This window comes from Rhinolophus hipposideros, assembly GCF_964194185.1.
Source record: "Rhinolophus hipposideros genome assembly, chromosome: 9".
NCBI classification, from domain to species: domain Eukaryota; kingdom Metazoa; phylum Chordata; class Mammalia; order Chiroptera; family Rhinolophidae; genus Rhinolophus; species Rhinolophus hipposideros.
This window is the reverse complement of record NC_138055.1, coordinates 42,887,064-42,905,710: the sequence shown is the minus strand read 5'-3', so window position 1 is coordinate 42,905,710 and position 18,647 is coordinate 42,887,064. Positions and strand designations below refer to the sequence as shown.

The 18,647-nt window shown below is 33.3% G+C and overlaps 1 protein-coding gene across 1 annotated transcript in view; it reads left to right on the top strand.

Moving 5' to 3' along the window:
- Positions 1–18,647, top strand: part of CPNE8 (copine 8) — a 176,231-nt gene that overhangs the window by 121,890 nt on the left and 35,694 nt on the right. The window contains exons 14-15 of the mRNA XM_081058554.1: positions 9,980–10,026; positions 17,023–17,204. Coding sequence (XP_080914680.1) covers positions 9,980–10,026; positions 17,023–17,204 — 229 coding nt within the window. The remainder of the gene's footprint in view (positions 1–9,979; positions 10,027–17,022; positions 17,205–18,647) is intronic.

The window sequence follows — 18,647 nt, the reverse complement described above, 5'->3', positions numbered from 1 at the left end:
TGGGCTGCAATCAATAAAGCAATCCAAAGTAGTGTTTTGGAGGTTATAGTAACACATTTGAGGATCTGTGGAATTAATCAAGGTTAGCTTTTTTGAAGAAATGCTCCACCATATTTCCAAATAAGTATGATATATCAGAGGCTATTGGAACAAAGTGTTGACTTCAGTTTTGTTATTATAATAAATAATAGTAACTACTCACTTTTAACTTAAAAAACTAAGATATCAGTATTTGGTACTGGTAGTTGTGGATTGTTTTGTTGTTAATTTGGATTAGCATAATTGTTGCTAATTTCGGTGATATCAGTTCAGTGACTTACTCACCGTATGCTTTCTAGTTTAGGAGAAACTATTGTTGAATTTTGCTTATGCTGAATCTTAACTGACAAGCTAGAGGTTTTTTAAAAAGGTGAAAAATCATCATATAAAATATGGGTAACAATTAAATCAGTACTCTGGATAACTCCGGGCCATTTAAAATAAAGTTAGTTGAGGTTTTCCTGTGTTCATCCAGTTTTCTACAGTTATTTTATAAACCATTTTCCTTACACTGGATGTGTGGGAGCATGAGAATAAATAAAGGAGGTAAAACAGGTGACTGATGTGGAATATGTAGGACTAACAGTTTGTGATTAAATTCTGAGAAACAAACTCTTGAATTGCACTTTAAAATTTCATCTCGATTTTTTCATCTCACAAAAAAGATAATAGAAAAGCAAATTATAAAAATGTTATTTGTTTTTGCATGAATCCAAATAGAAATTATGCAGAGTTAAGAAGGAACACATTTAAATACTAAACAAAACTTTTTCATAGTCCTTTAATATCTTTCCATTCAAAATAACTTTTCTCTAGGCCTAATTTTTGGTGTTAGATAGTCTAGGCTTCCATTACTTGAGTCGTTATTGAGGTAGATATTTACATGAAAATATAACCTTGATTGTGAACCTGTATTATTAGCTTGTTACTTTCATTCACTGTCTCAATAAAACACTGTTTAGCTGCAGTCGACTGGTTTATGGATTTTGGTACGTACTGAGCGGATGAGACAGATGCATTCTAAATCAGCCAAGATCCAATTTTTATGCAAATATTCTGTGAAATAAAAATCTAATTGTTAGAACATTTTTTGTTTGCTTAAGCACTCCTATGCTTCTCCTGAAGCATAAGATATATTTTATGACTTGAGGTAGTAAAGAGTTTTATTTTCTAAATAGAAGAATAATATCCACAAAGGAAATCTTACTGTAGAATACTAAAAACTGATTGCCACTTTTGGATTGTTGACCTTGGGGTCATTATTTTTAATCATACTCTGTACGTTTGTCCCAGTGCTATTTTTTTTCTCTTATTAAGAAATTATTTTAAATATTGAAAGTCTGATATAATTGGCAACTAAAGATATTTATTCAGTAATCAATCTATGACATTGAATATCCCAATTGCCATTAATCAGGACAATGTCAGATGCATTTAAAATCATAGATTCTTCTGAAATCTAAGATACTCCTTTAGGGTAGCATCGTCATTATTAAAAAATTGTTATTGTTGGTGAAATGGATTTATTGACCTATACATTGTAGAATACATATTTCCATATTCCCAACAGCTCACACGATAATTATCTGAGGGCAGAATTATAAATTTCAATTTGGTTTTCTCTGCCCTTCAGTTCTCCATGTGTCTTAAGTTTTCATGAAACTGTTCACTCCACCACTAACAAACATAACCATGAAAAAATGTCTATAATGTTTTCCACATCTCTGACTGGCAGATGAAGGGGGGAAACATATCACAAATTCTAATGCACACTAAGTTCTTCTAAGCTCCAGAATTTCACATCAACACGAAACCCTAGTCTATGTTTTTATCAGAAACTTGAGTATATTAGGAACTTGCAGATCTACAGATTGTCATTTTCTTCCTCTGAGGAAAGCCCAAACTCTCATCCAACTGGTCCTAATGTGCTACACAAGTCCCTACTACTTATATCCAGTGGTAGCTAGTTTCCCTGGGTGTGATTTGAATTGTCCATTTGTATGATTTGTCTTCTAAAAGAGACTGGCCATTTTTAAATATTTTTAGAGAGCTGAACACACAGTAGCCACTGAATAAATATAGATTAATTAGAAAGCCATTTTAAGCCTGACTTTCTACCCTTTTCCCCAAATCCCTTAATGTAATGAAATATTATATATAAATAGGGCATTTAAACAAAGAGTGTGACAATTCAGTGAACTGGATTTTAAACCCCTGTGTGTGTCTGTCTCAAACTTGATCACCTTGTGACCTTCCTCATTCCACACCTCATACAACAATTACCAAACAAAACCGATGGACCAGGCTTTCTGGAATAAGAAAAAATGCTTTTGTGTTGCCTCTGCCAGAAATTATCGCAGTTTAAGACTGTACCTGGGTTTGTAGTAACTTGGATGGAAGGCAAGATCAAGATTAGAAGCATGAATTCCTTGTTTTCCTTACACTTTAAAAAAAAAGGGAGCATGAGAGAAGGTAATAGGGGAGATGCCAAGTTCTGGGAAAGAATCAAAGAGATAAATGTTTGGCACAAAATCTGTTGCCAAGATGTGGTTGCTGACAGCAAAGGCAGTACATGGTAGTGACCAAGAAGTTGAGTTCGGACCTTGACTGCTGAGTTCAAATCCTAGATCTGCCTCTTGTTAGCATAACCTGGTTCCTTTTCTAGGAAATAGGAATAAAAATAGAACGCCTATCTCATAGAGGGTCTATGTAGATTAAATAGCATATAGTTAACCCTCTGTGAATGCTACGTATCATTTTTCTGAATAATTTCAATTTGTTTAAAGTTCCAATATGTCTTATCTCATTTGATGATCACAATATTGTTGGTGATGATTGTCCTAATTATCAGAGACATGGAAAGAAAAAGATATATTCAGACTTCCAAAGTCCATAAAAGTCATTTTTTGAGGTTCAATACTTTTGCAGGAATGTCAGGACATTCCTGCCGTTCCAGTCAGTCTCCACCCAAACTCTTGACCCTGATCCAAAACTTGTCTGAAATTAAAGATAAAAGGTTTATATTCCACTTAAAAGAAGTACAAAAAGTCTTGATGGCGGGGGGGTAGGGGGTGGAGGGAAAAGCTACCTACCTATTACAAGCAAATTTTAAAGGCTAAAGTGGGCTTATTAATACTGCTTATTTTAAAGGTGAGTTGAATATCATTAAGTCCTGCAATCAACAAACCCCATAAGGATCTTTTTTGTTTCTTAAAAATACTTGAAGCAGTAAAATGATGCTATTAAATGTTTGCCTTAATTATATAAAATTGGTGACATTATATTGGACATGTTGCCTCAGGGAACACATCTTGCCAGAACATGCAACACTATAAGGTTTTCTTTTTCCTAATCACATTTCTTATTTTAAAGCTTAATATACACGTCTAGGATTTTTTATAGTGCTGCTAGTTGTGGCACCCAAGTGTTTTGCTTTTATCATATCAGTGGAGAGCTAAACCCTGCAGTGCTGAATGGGGATAAGTCTAATAAAAATAAAGCCATTCTGCCTTCTATAAATACATTCATATAGGACATTATCATATATAAACTAAATGAAACTAATATAAAAAGATTTATAAAAGAAAGTTTTAGACTCAAAGGTTAAGACTCTTAACATTGTTTTGGTTAATGCTTTAATTATAATTTTTGTACATGTAAAATGCATACCTGAAAAGTCTAGATATTTCCAGTTATCTCCTTTAAGAGTGTGATGTCATTGCCAGCTTATGTTATTTTTCAAATGAGTTTTTCAGAGCTAGGCATTTTAAAGTCAAAGGAAATTCATGTATGTGTCGTCATCAGAACTAACGCTAACTTAGCCAAAATATCAACAATCTGTTTTGTATCAGGCAGTTTCTTAGTTGTGTTTCATGATCAGAGTGTGCACTTTTAGCCACGCTATCTTTAAAATGTTTTTTCTTTGGTGTGCAATTAAAAAGTTGGGGACTGGAGGAAGGAGAAACAGGTAAATAAGAGTGCCTTACTAAGGGTAGTTTGTGGTAGAGAGGGAGAATTTATTACTGTCATTGCTTAGCATTCCTGGTAGATGGTGATGTTAGAATGTAAATTGAGTATTAGAAGATTACATTATTCTTTTTAAGTTCTCTACAGACAACTCCTACTGCCTACACTGGCTGGGGATTCTTTGCCCCACCGTTGATACACCACTGACTTTACGTAAAATTCCCCAGGGCCAAGGGACCAGAGAAAGAAGCTGTCGACTCCATCATTATATCAAGAATTTGTTAAGGGAACTTACAAATGAGGCACATGTTGGGCAGTGACAAGAAGATCTGGATATCTTTCATGCTTTCCACCCCTAGACTATGTATTTATATCTCCTGAGCAGTGAGCCTGCGTTCTGGGAATGGGTGATCAAAGAGACCAGGTACCAGGAGGCTCTGTCGCCAGAAGGAGTTAAGAAATAGATGACATTGAGGGTGTCTTGCTCTGGAGGTAGAACTAATGGGAATCACATGATTAGCCCAGAGCTCTTATGTACATTCCAAAACGCAGGGGACAGTCAAGGGTCTGGGTTCATTCAGGAGTCAAAATGGTGGATTAGCTTCAAGATGGAGTCACCTTTGTTCCACTCAAACACTATGGTAATAATTAATGAAAAAAAAATTTGTTAATGTAAAGAGAGAACTGTCTCTTCTGACCCAACAGAGGAAAGGATGAATATGAACGAGGAGAAAATGACATTGATTTGTCATCAAGAGATTTGTTCTCCAGCATGTAGAATATTTGTTATGTGCAGGTTCTTTGGGGTTTTATTTCTAATAATTAAAGGACTTCTTCAAAGTGGCTATTACCTATTTATTATATGAAATAACTGGGGTTCAGAGACTTGGCAATTTTTCAGAGAAGTCATAACAAGCTAGCTGGTTGTGACTCTAAGACTCAAACTCCAATCAATGATTCAAAAGTTCATGGTATTTCTAGGAGGCATCTTCGGCACCTACCTTATTTTAAAAGGGATTCTGTTGGGTAGTGCTTGTATTTTTTGTTTGGGATTGGTATTTAGTTTTGTTTATTTTGATTATGTCACTTAGGACATATTTTCTAAACTAGTGGTTTGAAAAAAGGTAGACCATTTTGCATACCTTCCTTAATGAGTTCTTGAACTCTAAAACCTTGTGAAGTTGTACTTTGGAAGATTCTGATTGTGTTTAAAGAAGAAAAAAACAAAAAACAAACCCTGAAATTTTCAAAGTTTGGAGAAAGCACAAAGGTTTGTTAATTTGTGAAAACTAGATTTAGTAAGGACCAACAATATTAACATAAATCATTGAATAATCATATCACTTGTTTCCAGTTTCTTTTTATTCTTTTGATATTTCACTGATCCCTCAAAAATCCAGAATGCCTGGAGGGATAGGAAGGAAAATAAGGCAGAGGTCAAAGTTTACAATTACTTAACGCAGAGGGAAGTTTGAGGAAGTATTCATATAGAACCTTCTAAAAGTTTAGATCATTTGTGGTGCAGTTTAGGGTTGGGCATGTTGGGACCTTACCAGCTGGTATGAAGGAAAGGGAATAAGACATGGGAAGGTCAGGCTTTGAGAAATGACCTGAAACTCTGGTAGATCCACAAATTAGTAGGCACTGCATACCTTGGTTGTCAAAGAAATATGCTAAACTTAAGTCCTACAAAACTAGCATGAGTGACGGTGATAGTAAACATGACAACTACTTACTAAGTGCCTACTAAAGGACAGGTACTTTTCTTGTCCTCACAACAACAATCGGAGGAGGGTTTTAGTATCCTTAATTTACTACAAATGAGGTACAGAGAGGTTAAATAGCTTTTTCAAGATTATATTACAGGTAGGTGAAAGTAGTTATATTTGAATTTGCATTTGTGTATCTCAACGCCTGCCCTTATTCTAGCAGATCTCACAAGGGCAATGAATCTTGTGAGTATTTTATGGGCATGAAAGCAGGGATTTTGAAGATATAGCAAAACTTGGAATCAGACTGCTCTGTGTGTCGCCATTTAGGTAGTTGAACTACTTTTAAGAAAGAGGGAAAAGGTAAGACAGAAAAGGATTCAAGGTTTAGCCCTTGAATCCTGAGCTAGGGTGAGCTAGGGTTATGAAAGATTAGGCTAGATGACAGTGCCAGAGACATGTGTGCCAGGGCGCAGGGCAGGATCTCGAACCAAAGCGTGAACTAGAGTGCATATCAGTGAGTCAAGGCAGAAGCATAGTCTTGGTACCAGCATGGCAAGAATGAGAGGAATATTAAGAGTGTATGCATATCTCAACTGCATGTATGTGTTCTAGATTCCAATAGTTTGCGGATCTGAATCTGCATTTGTCAAGAGTAATTTAAAGAAAAATGGGGAGAGTTCATCTTTCACACCGATGATGTTCAGTTTGTGCAACTGAACAGAATTTGAAATTGGGAAGAAAGTAAAGCAATCCTTCAGCACACCGCCATCACAGTTGTTAGTTCTCAATAATTAATTCATAATGACAGCTGTAGAAAAGTTATCTAAGATGGTAGTACTCTGTGTGGGGGCGGCGCGTACATATGAGTATGTGTAGTTTTCTTCGATGTGCACATATATACTTGTTTTCTATGGGTCTTTGCTGTGCTAGTTAAATCTTCCATCTTGACATCTGATTTATCTGTTATTCACTGCTTTTGGAAAGGTGGCAGAGTGAAATACGGCCAGTTTCCAAGTATGTATTTTAGCTGTACTAGGACACATGCATTGCGAAGTCTCATGAAATGTTACTACTAACTCATGAAATTTGTCATGCCTGCCTTTTTTATACTCTAGCATATAACATAAATATAGAATATAGCAAAACATAAAATGACAGCTGAACTAACACTTCCTAAGCAAAATATTTTGAGGACTTATATGTAATAGTTTTATGAATATTCTTCTGTCAGGAGTCAATTCATGTGAATTCTGATATTTTACTTTGACACATGATTGCTTTTTTTTTCTTTAACAGTAGGCTTCAAGCAATATTAAAGAATGAAAATGGATAAAAGGATTCCTGATGAAGATGTTTTGTTTGGTTTACTTTTATGACACAAATCATTTATCAAAGTTTTCAAGAAATCTGCCTTATAGACTAAAGTTATAGTATTGCTAGCAACTTTCTTTAAAATTTGTATTAGTTAATATTTTCAAAATACATAGAATGTGACACTTGATATACTAAGTAGATATTATACTATGAATGGAAACTCTTAGAAATCATGAGAATGAACAAGATATTGTTCACTTGAGTTTTAGATTATGCTATCGATTATGAATTCAATGACAATCTGCTGTGCTGTTTTTGTCACTTTTTTTTTTTAACGGTAGGAAGATGGAAATGTAAGGTCTGTGAGTTCAAGGATAGTGTTTGGTTTGCTCCTGTTTTCTCTTTATCACTTAAACACAGTGCTTGACAATCAGAAGATTGTCAATAAATAATTGTTGAATTATAGTTTTTTAAGTGAAAAAATCCAAATGGTGTGATAATAGGCTAAGATACCATCACAACCATGAGTTGTTTTATGTAATATGTCATCGTATTTTCTGTCTGATTTGAATACTGTTGATTCAAACAGTAAAGGAGTAAGATTCTTTCTGACATGTAGAATGAGGCACAGAACTAATCAAATCTTGAAATCAGTCTACCACCAGATGTGTATTCCAATATGTGGAAAGTGTTGTACAGGTGCTGCTGTAAAAGACAGTTGAATCAAGACAAGTTGTCTATTCCTACAACCTAAGGGAGATTGAACCAAAGACTCAACTCCTAAATTGATCTTTATAATGGGCTAAAACGTGTTCTTGAAGCTCAGAGTTATTTTCTATTCCCAACGAGGTGTCATTTGAATAAAATAGCATAAAAAAGCGTTTGTACTGCTAATTTTGTGATTTGTGTATTTATAACATACTTAGTAGAACAACAAATTTGCTCACTCATGAGGATATGTCCTGGCATCTTTATAATTAAGGATATCCATGCAGTATAATTTTTAGATTTGCAACATAATAATCACTGTCTTGTATTGTGTTCTGACTATAGCCAGGCGTTTACAAATATTTGATTATAGAATAGAGTAGTATAGAGTTTATGAATATGGTCTTTGAGGTTAGACATGAATTCAAATTCCAGTACTAGCATTTATTACTTGTGTAGAAAGTTATTAAAGTTTCTGAGCACAGATATCTTTGTTTGTTAAAGGAGAATAATAGTATCTTCTTTCAAAAATTATTATAGGTTAATTGATACGCACTATGTAAAACACATATAATATATAATGTACATGTACATAATTTGTATTATATACCTATGCAGATGATAGATAGATAGATAGATAGATAGATAGATAGATAGATAGATAGATAGATAGATAGATAGATTTTGTGTAGTTTTTTTTTTGTCAGTCCTGGCTTCATTATTGTGTGCCAGGCACTTGCCCTCTAAGACTTTTGAAACTTGGCCGATGTCAGCAATTTGGTTGTTCAACCCAGTTCTTTCAGACTCAAAAGTTGTAACCTTTCTAATATACCATCCTACCCTGTATTATAGTGACTTTTCTCACTAGCAGAATGACAAAGCAATGTACTGACGGTGACCGTTCTTTTCAGTTTCTTGAAGGGATTTGTTATCTCTAAATGTTCTCCCAAATGTCTTCCTATATTCTTTTTATTAAAAAATTAACTCATTTTTGTTCATACTGGTTATGAACCAAATTAACCTGTATTCTTCTTAGTCTATAAACCTAATTTCTACTCTGAGAAAAAAATTACCTGATAGCTATAAAGAGAGTCTACTATATTAGATTTTATTAAATGTAAAGCACAAAAGATTCATTCCTTAGGGGGAAAGAATTGTGAGCTTATTTCAATACCTGAGTAGTATTTCAGTCTTTTCAGGCTGAATTTTTAAAGGAAGATAGAAATATTACTATACTTAATACTAACAGAATTATAAGGGCTCCTTTGCCATAGTACCTATCATCATCATCACCACCACTACCCCCACCACTGCCATTTAAACCACAGTTCCAAACTTGAAGTGGTAAATCAATTGTGCAGTGTGTCAGAAGTAATTGTTACTGAAAATAGTCTAAATACACATATTTTCAAATGATTTACTTTTTAAAGTTATTTTAAAATTTGATGTGATTGTAGATTATCCCAGTAATCATATCATTGTCATTTATTTGTGTTTTAATGTCTTCTTTGGTGAGAAAGAGGCTGGATTACATAAAGAATCAGAGGTATATACAAAAGAGTGATATTTTCATGTAAATGTCACCTGTTGGTTTTTATCAGAAAAAAAGAAGAAAAAAAAAACCCTAGTGAAATCATTTTGGGTAATTACCATGTGCTGAAAATTAAAATATATAGAATCAATTTTATTGTATAAATATTTATATCTGTAGAAACACATACACACACACACACACACACACACACACAGGAATGCTGTGAATATTGAGGGATAGATCAGTACCTTTGAAGAAAACAGGAAAAAATCATGTGTTTTCAGCATTGTTGAAAATAGTTTAAGAAATGATATTATTAGGAATGACGAGTTATGCCACACTTTTAAGGACATAATAATTTCACATTGACTATAGAATAGTTTTAAAACAAATGAAGAATAAATGCTGACATTGGAAACTGGCAAATAAGTTTGACTTCATTATGAACTCCTTGCTTGGTTATTATGTTCCCAAATACTTGTAGAAGTTATTTTTATTCTTGACACTTTTTTGTTTTACAGTTGTACGATTTTAAAGGTATTGTGCCAAGTTCTTACCTTGTAGATACTGCTTATCTGATGCTATCCAGCGTGTACTGTAACATTTAAGAAAATTAGTTACATTAAAAATATAACACAAATGGAAATCAAACTCCTTTTTGTGAGGTTATTTCATTACTAATAATTCCTATTTACTTATATTGTAGAACGCAAATCAATTTCACAGTGGCTATTGATTTTACAGCATCAAATGGTGAGTATTGTGACTATCTTCTAATAAAAATTATCAGCAATTAGGTGAAAAATAAATATTTATTTTTATGGTTTAAATATTTTATTTCCACATTTTCATACTTTTAAAGTGTTTCATATAAAATTCAGAAATGTTTCTTTTTAATATTATGAATTACTTCAGGTATACAAAAGACTATAGGAAATAAAAGTGCCTAGTAGTCCTATTCAAATTTATTAAATATTGTAATATTGTCATTTTTGTTTCACATATTTTATAAAATAAAGCTTTAGATCTAGTTAATGCCATTGTGTGCCCCTGCTCAATTTCTTTTACGGTCCCTTCTTCTCCATACATAACTATAATTGTAAACTGTCTCTAATTATAATTCTCATTTTTGTAGTACTTCTGTGTGTCTTAATTTATATAACTGTAATTCAAGTATGTGTACCTTATGCAACATGCTTCATTTTTATTCGATTATTTATATTTAAGAATTACTCATGTTAATATATTTATATTTATATTTATATTTATATTTATATTTATATTTATATTTATATTTAATTAATTTGGAAGGGCTGTTACATAATACCCTATGTACAGATAATCATAATTTGTATATCAAACATTTTAAGACAGAGAATATAGTGAACTTTTAATTTTATTTTTAAATAAATTTGTTTCAAACAGACCAATCATTTGAAATCAATTATGTATTGTAAGAATATAAATCTTATTATTTAATTTTTACCAGAAGTTGCCATCAGTTTCTATTTATCTAGTTTTTTTTTTTTTCCAAATTGCTTGCTATTCTATGGCTTTCCCATTATATTCTCTTTACTTCAAACATATCTCACATTCACTCACATTTCACAAAATAATAGAATTTTTGGTGAAGAAAGCATCTTAGAGATAACTTACTCAAACTGTCCTCTTACACATATGAGAAAACTCTGATCCAGAAAGTCTTTTTACTAATAAATACATCTTGACTTACTAGTACTAGAGTTAGGAATAGAGATGAGAAGACCAGACTCTAATTCAGCTCTCCTTTGACCTATATTAAGTTTATTCTCCAACATTATTAAAATCATTAAAATCAAGTTAATTATTTTTACTCATATGTTTTATTCAGTAAAATATGGAACATAAAAAACTAACACATAAAGTCCAGCTGGTTTAAAATGCTAGCTTTTGTTTACTAATGAACATTAGTACAACTAGAAGATTGACTATTTAATAGTAAGACACAGACTACTGAAACTGACTTAAGAAGAAGTGAACAATCTGAATAAATGTATGATAAAAGATTGAATTAATAATAATAATAATAATAATAAAACTACCCACAGAATTTATCTGGACCCAGGTCCAGATGGCTTCACTGGATATGGATATGGATATAAAAATTAAAAAAAAAAAAAATGCTTGCAAACTGAATCCAGCAACATAGAAAGAGAATTATACATTCTGACCAAGTAAAATTTATCTCAGGAATGCAAAGCTGGCTTAATATTCAAAAAACAAATAATGTAACACACTATGTCAATAGAAGAAATGTAAAAACCACATGATCATCTCAATTGACTTAGAAAAAGTATTTAACAAAGTCTAACACATTTTCATGATAAAAACACTTAACAATCTGGGAGTAGAAATTGACTTACTAATGAAGGGGAAAATAGGAAAAACCCATAGCTAACATTATACTTAAGAGAAGGAATAGGACAAGAATGTCTGTTCTTGCTACTTCTATTCAACATAGTACTGGATGTTGTGGTCATGGCAATCAGATGAGAAAAAGAAATAAAAGATATCCAAATTGGAAAGGAAGAAATAAAATTATTTTCATTTGCAACTGACTTAATCTTGTATATGGGTAATCCTAAGTAATTCACTAAAAATGTCTTAGAACTAACAAATGAGCTCAGCAAGATTGAAGGATAGAAGACTAATATGTAAAATCAATTCTTTTTCTATACATTTCCAATGAATGATCTGAAAATGAAATTAATAAAACAATTCCACTTACAATAGTATCAAAAGGAATAAAATACTTAGGAATAAATTTAACAAAGTGAATCAAAACATATACTCTAAAACTACATTCCAAAGGAAATTGTTGAAAGATTAAAGATCTAAATAGGTGGAAAAACTAGCCATGTTTATTGATTGGAAAATTCAACATTGTTAAAATGGCAATATTTTGCAAAATGACTCACATATTCACTGCAATGTCATCAAAATCTAAAAGGCGTTTTTTGAAGAAATGAGTAACTGACCCAACAGTTCATATGGAATTTCAACAGACTCGGAAGAGGCAATGTAGACTTGGAAAAAATAGTAAAGATTGACATTTCCGGTATTTGAAACTTACTACAAAGCAACAGTAATCAAGGCCGTTGGTGCTGGCATGAAGATAGCTATAGAGATAAATGAAAATAGAATTGAGATTCTATAAATAAACCCATGTGTCTGTGGTTCACTGGTTTTGAGACAGGTACAAAGACAATTCAATGGGGAAAGAATATTTTTCAACAAATGGTGCTGGGACAACTGGATAGCCACATGCAATAGAATGAAGTTGGACCTTTACCTCATATCATATGCAAGTTAATGCAAAATATGTCAAAGACATAAATGTAAGTGTTAAAATTATAGAACTATTAGAAGAAAACATAGGGATACATTTTTATGACCTTGGATTGGCATTTGATAGTTAGATATGACACCAAAAACATGAACAGCAAAAGAAAAAAATAGATAAATTGAATTCCACCAAAATTAAAACATCTTTTTGCTTCACAGAACACTATTAACAAAGTGAAAAGACAAACAAACCCAGAATGAAAGAAAATATTAGCAAATCATATCTCATAGGAGACTTGTACATAGAATGTATAAAGAACTCTTATAATTCAATAGAAAGACAAATAATGCAATTAAAAGCAAGAATATACATTTCTCCAAAGATATACAAATGACCAATAACCACATGAAAGGTACTGGGCATACATAGAAATGAGGAAATGCAAATCAAAACCATAATGATATATTATTTCATACCCACTACGATGGCAATAATCAAAAATCAGGTAACAACCAATGTTGGCAAGAATGTGGAGAAATGGAACCTTCGTACACAGTTGGAGAGAATATAAAATGGTGCAGCCATTGGAAAACACTTCAGAAGTTCTTCAAGTTGTTACAGTTACCATATAACTGCAATTCCACTCCTAGATATATATAGAAGAGAGATGAAACCATATTTCCACACAACTTGTGCATGAATATTTATAGCAGCATAATAACAAAAATGTGGAAACAATCCAAATATCCATCAACTCATAAATAGATTTTAAAAATGTTGGTATATTCAAACAATGGAATACTATTCAGCAATAAACAATAATGAAATACGAAGTAGTGAAGCATGCTACATCACAAATAAGCTTTGAAATCACTATGCCAAGTGAACGAAGTTGTCACAAAAGACCACATATTATGTGATTCTATTTATATGAAATGTCCAGAATAGCTAAATTAATAGAGACAAAAGGTCCATTAGTCAGTGTAGGGCTGGACTGGATTGAGTGATAAGGGAATGATAAGGAATAAGTACAGGGTTTTTTCTTAAGGTGATAAAAATGTTCTAAAATTGACTGTAGTGATAGTTATACGTATTTGTGAATATACTTAAAACTATTGAATTATACAGTTTAAATGAAGGGTGAATTGTAAGTTAAGTTAATTGTATCTCAATAATACTTTTTAAAAAAAGTCTATCCAAGTATGATTTTTGGCAAAACACAGTGTACCTCTAAAACGAAATCAGATATAAAAGATTGATAATATTCAAGTTTTAAAATATTGCAAAATCCTTAAGAGTTATAGCTAAGAGTAAAGACTATGGAATCTGTCTGCCTAGATTCACAGTTCTAATTTTACCAAGTATTACTGTGTGATTTGGAGCAGTTATTTAATCTAAAAAGTGGTCATAATAAAAGTACCCACAGGTTTGTTGAAAAAGGATTAATTGGGATATGAAGTAAGGTGTTCAATACGTGGTATATTCCATGCTATTATAATTCTCATTGTTATTAGTTGGGTCCAATGTTATCGACTTAATTTATGTTCATTCTTCATATATATTGTTGCAAATACAGAAGTGATACAAACATGGTTCCAGATTCAAGGAACTGACCGTTTGGCAATTTTTAACTGCCAGTTTGTGTGGTGCAGAACTCAAGAGCTGTAAGAGTGGGAGAGGACAGTAAGGGCTGGAATAAACAAGGAAGGTGGCCTGGTATATGTGAGACATAAGCTGAGGAAAAAGTAAATTTCAAGGTCAGAGTGGTAACTAGAGAGGTAGGGGTAGGAAGGCAGATGTCATTAGTGGTTCAGTGAAGAGTGGTGTGGATGAAGATGCTAGAAAGACAAAGACATCTTTCAATGGGTAGGATTGGGCCCTGCGATGCCTGATAGGCTAGGATAGTTAGATGTGCTGGGGTATTAATGGTATTTTAATTTTAACTAAGTTATGGTTTTCTTAGTGAAACAGAATTAATTGCTTTATTGCAACCATTGGGTAACAACTCTACTTATATTTGAGAGTTATGTTAAATAACCCCGTAGTCAAGTAATGGTATTGCTTATCTGTGGCTTCAGTGGACTTTTAACCAAGTGGCAAAATTCCTACTTTAGAAGAGAGTGTCAAAGAAAAATTGTACCAGATGAATTAAACAGGCAAGGAAGACTTTATTCAGGACTGTGGGTATAGAGATCAAAGCTATTGCGATAAGAGAGACATGGAACCTAACTCCTCCAAAACAAAAAAGGTGGGGGAGATTATAAGTGGCTTCAGTAAACTCATAGAAAAGTACTGGGGGACATTATAGGGAAGGCTGGCCTGTGTGAATAGGCCACCGGTGCTTGCTGTTTAATACTTATTGAAGTTAGACTCCTACCCTCCGACAGAGACTAGGCAATAGGGATACTATCTTTCCTATGATGATATTTAAATGGGCTGGCTTCCAAGTCCTTGAAAAAGACATTCCTGAGTTGTAAAAGATTTAAATCTCAATGGGGCAGAGAAAGAATTTACAATTACAAGTTATCTAAAGTAAATCCTCTAAGAAAAGGGAGCTCCGCAGGAGAAACCTGTCCAAAGTTTTGTCAAGCTGAGGGGAACATTTAAGGCCATTTTGGTCAGAAGACACATTTGTTTAGAGATTTTGTCATGTGCAACCACCCCTTGAATGATGATAACCCTTTGGAATTATAAATTCACTTACACAATAAATTAGTTTTAGAACAAAAATGTTTTGGTTACAATTATATGTATTCTAAACCAAGGAGAGATCTCTATTTTGTTTCTCTCTGGATCTCAAGTCTTATTATTTTTCCTTATCAGAACAGAACTATACCCTGAGGCTTTTCTTCAGGCAATGTTTTTAATGTGGACTTGAGCTCTATGTGTTATTACAAGTCCTATTTACCTTTCCATTTTCACTTAAGAAACTAAATGGACTTTCAGACTGCCTTGTGCTGGTAATTAGGGTAACTCATTGTGACTCAGTGTGTCTGAGTTGTAACACATATATTCTCTCTCAAATTCATCTCTATTCAAATAGAACATCCTACCTAAATTATAAGCATATTGAAAATTTAAAAGCTTGTGGATGACCCAGACAATAATGACAGTAATAGTTAAACCTAACATTTCTGTGGTGATTTATTATTTTTAATCACTTCCACACACGTAATCTAATTTTGTCTTCCCAATAAACACTGGTAGGATTTACTGCAGGCATTTTATAAATGTTGTCCTGCAAATAGCAAGACTCAACTGTGGGTCGTCTATCTCCTAGTTTAATGTCTAGTTAGAAACTGAATAATTTTTCAGATCTAGATATTAAATTACCATGAATTTAAAAATCACTGCACTCTCCTTTTTTAAGTGATATTGGGATACTTCTCACATGTTTAATTTTTGTTTGTATGAACAATAATATAAATGGAGCTGCATTAAAATGGAGCCAGAGCTGTCATGCCAGAGGAACTACCTTACATGTCTCATGCTTCAAATCTTGGAATGTTGCAACAGGGCAAAGTAACCTTTAAACTGAGCCTAGGGCAACATTGTGTCCCAAAGAACTATTTATGAAGATAACAAGACAGCAGTTAACTACTATACTGATGACTCCTGGACTGAACTTAAAAACAATGTTTAGAATTAATATTACTATGTTATGTTATCTGCACCAATGGAAACACCTTCCTTCTGTTGATGTAATTGTACCCCTTCCACTTTTCATAAATACCTATTGCCTTTTATTCTAATCAGAACATTATTTAGACTTCTGCCCAAATTAATGATTCTCAAATAGCTATTCTTTTTTTTCATAATTGTTATAAGTTGATTTGAGCTAAACTGACAATGTATGCCAGGGAGAAAGACCTCAAATGCTCTCTCGAATAGCTGTTCTTAACTGGTCTCAAATAGACTCTTGTTGCCTCTCACTTTGAAAGGCCTTTTTATTTTCAGGTTAACATTTGCGATAATTTTAGGAAGACCTCTTAATTACTGAAGCCCATTTAATCAGTTGGGTCCTGATTATAGACCTAAGGATTCAAACTAAAGGCACATGATTTTTTAAAAAATAAAGATTACAATAAAATAAGATTAGCAAAAGTGCTTTTATACTTCTTCTGGAACTGAAATTCAAAAATAGCCTGTGGCACTGACAATGAGGAATAATTTCTGAAACATACCTGCCTATGCTTTGGCATATCTTTGGGACACATTCTCCATGTCTGGTCTAATATGATAAATATTTCTCTGTTAATATCTGTAAATAAATGTTAAAAACTATTTGATACACTATGGATGGAGGCAGAAAAAAATGTACTTTTAAATGTTTCATTCTGAAATAGATATCAAGAAAAATATTGTCAAAAATATATATATATTTATCCTGATCATTCACGTTTGAAATATTTTTCTGTCATCAGGCAACCCTGCCCATCCCACTTCTCTCCACTACATAAATCCTTATCAACTGAATGCCTACGGTATGGCACTGAAAGCAGTGGGAGAAATCGTTCAAGATTATGACAGTGATAAAATGTTCCCAGCTCTAGGTTTTGGTGCAAAGCTACCTCCAGATGGAAGGATATCTCATGAGTTTGCATTGGTAAGAATACATCACAAGGCTTTGATATTTTGGGGAAAAAAAGTTGGATTTTTAAATATTGGTTCACAATTTATGCTTTAGTCAATCACGTAGCAAGCTTTTGTGACTATAGACTCAGCTTAATTTTCTTAAATGATTGATTTAGGAGTGTGGCATTTATCGGAGAAAAAAAGTTAAATAGATTAGCAGTAAATCTACCTAAAGTGCATCTCATTTACAAATAGGGAGTCTATATTCTGGTTATCTATTGCTTCATAACAAAACTCCCTAGAAGTTAGAGATGCAAACCTCACCATTTCATTATAGTCATGATTTGTGGGTCAGGAATTCGAGGAGAATACAATGGGGGATGCTTTCTTTCTGTGTGTGTGATGTCTGGGGCCTCACCTGGGATGGCTTGAATGGCTAGAGATGACTGGAATTGTTCAGCTGAAGCCATATATCTGGGCTTGTTTCGGGCTGTCACTTGGATTCCCCTCTTCTCCATGTTATGTCTCCTGGGCTAGCATGCCTCCTAAGATAGCATCTTTGCTATGTCTGATGCCTGAGCTGGGATGGCTGAAATAGCTGGGATGCTTGGACATCTCTCCCTCTTTCTACACATAACTTGTCCATGCGGTTATTATGGGCTTCATCACAGTTGGTCTCATGATAACTATTTCTTACATGACAGCCAGCTTCCCCAGAGTGACTATTACAAAAGGCTGGGGCAGAGGTTGTAGGGCTCTTTATATATATCGTCACATCCTTGGAAGTCCCAGAACATTCCTTCTGCCACATTCTCTTTGTCAAGCAAGTTACTAATAAGGCCAGCCCCGTTTCAAGGTAGGGGAAGTAACTTGTACCACTCAGGGGGAGGCGGATCAAAGAACGTATAGATATTCCTAATCTACCGACAGTGCATCTGATTTATAAATCTTCCCAAGGACATCTCCTAAAATGGCATTTCAAATTTAAAGACCTAGCCATGGCTGGAATTAATGTTTGTAAATGTGAAGCAATATTTATGACTATAATGAATTAAAATTTCAACATAATGGAGTAGAAATGACTGGAATAAAAATGTTTCTCTAGTTAATGTTTAATTTACATGGATCTACTTCCATATTGTATGATTGCAGATAAGCAATGGGCAGCAGTCTATCTTCAAAAATAAACACACAGTTATTATTGACAGGTTCAGTCAGCCTTACTCTCATATGCACTCTCAAATAAATAATGAGAAAATCAATATAGGATAGTGAGCTACCATTTTGGAAAAAATGTAGGTTTTCCTAATAGAAGTGCCTCCCTAGCTCACCCTACATGTTGCAGCAAGGAGATAAAGTCTCCCATCAATATTTTTGTAGGTCTTCGTTGTTTTTATTCTTATTACAAAAGCAATGCATAATCTTTATAGGAATTTTTAAGTTCTGCAAGTAAAATGGACAAAAGTAAATAATA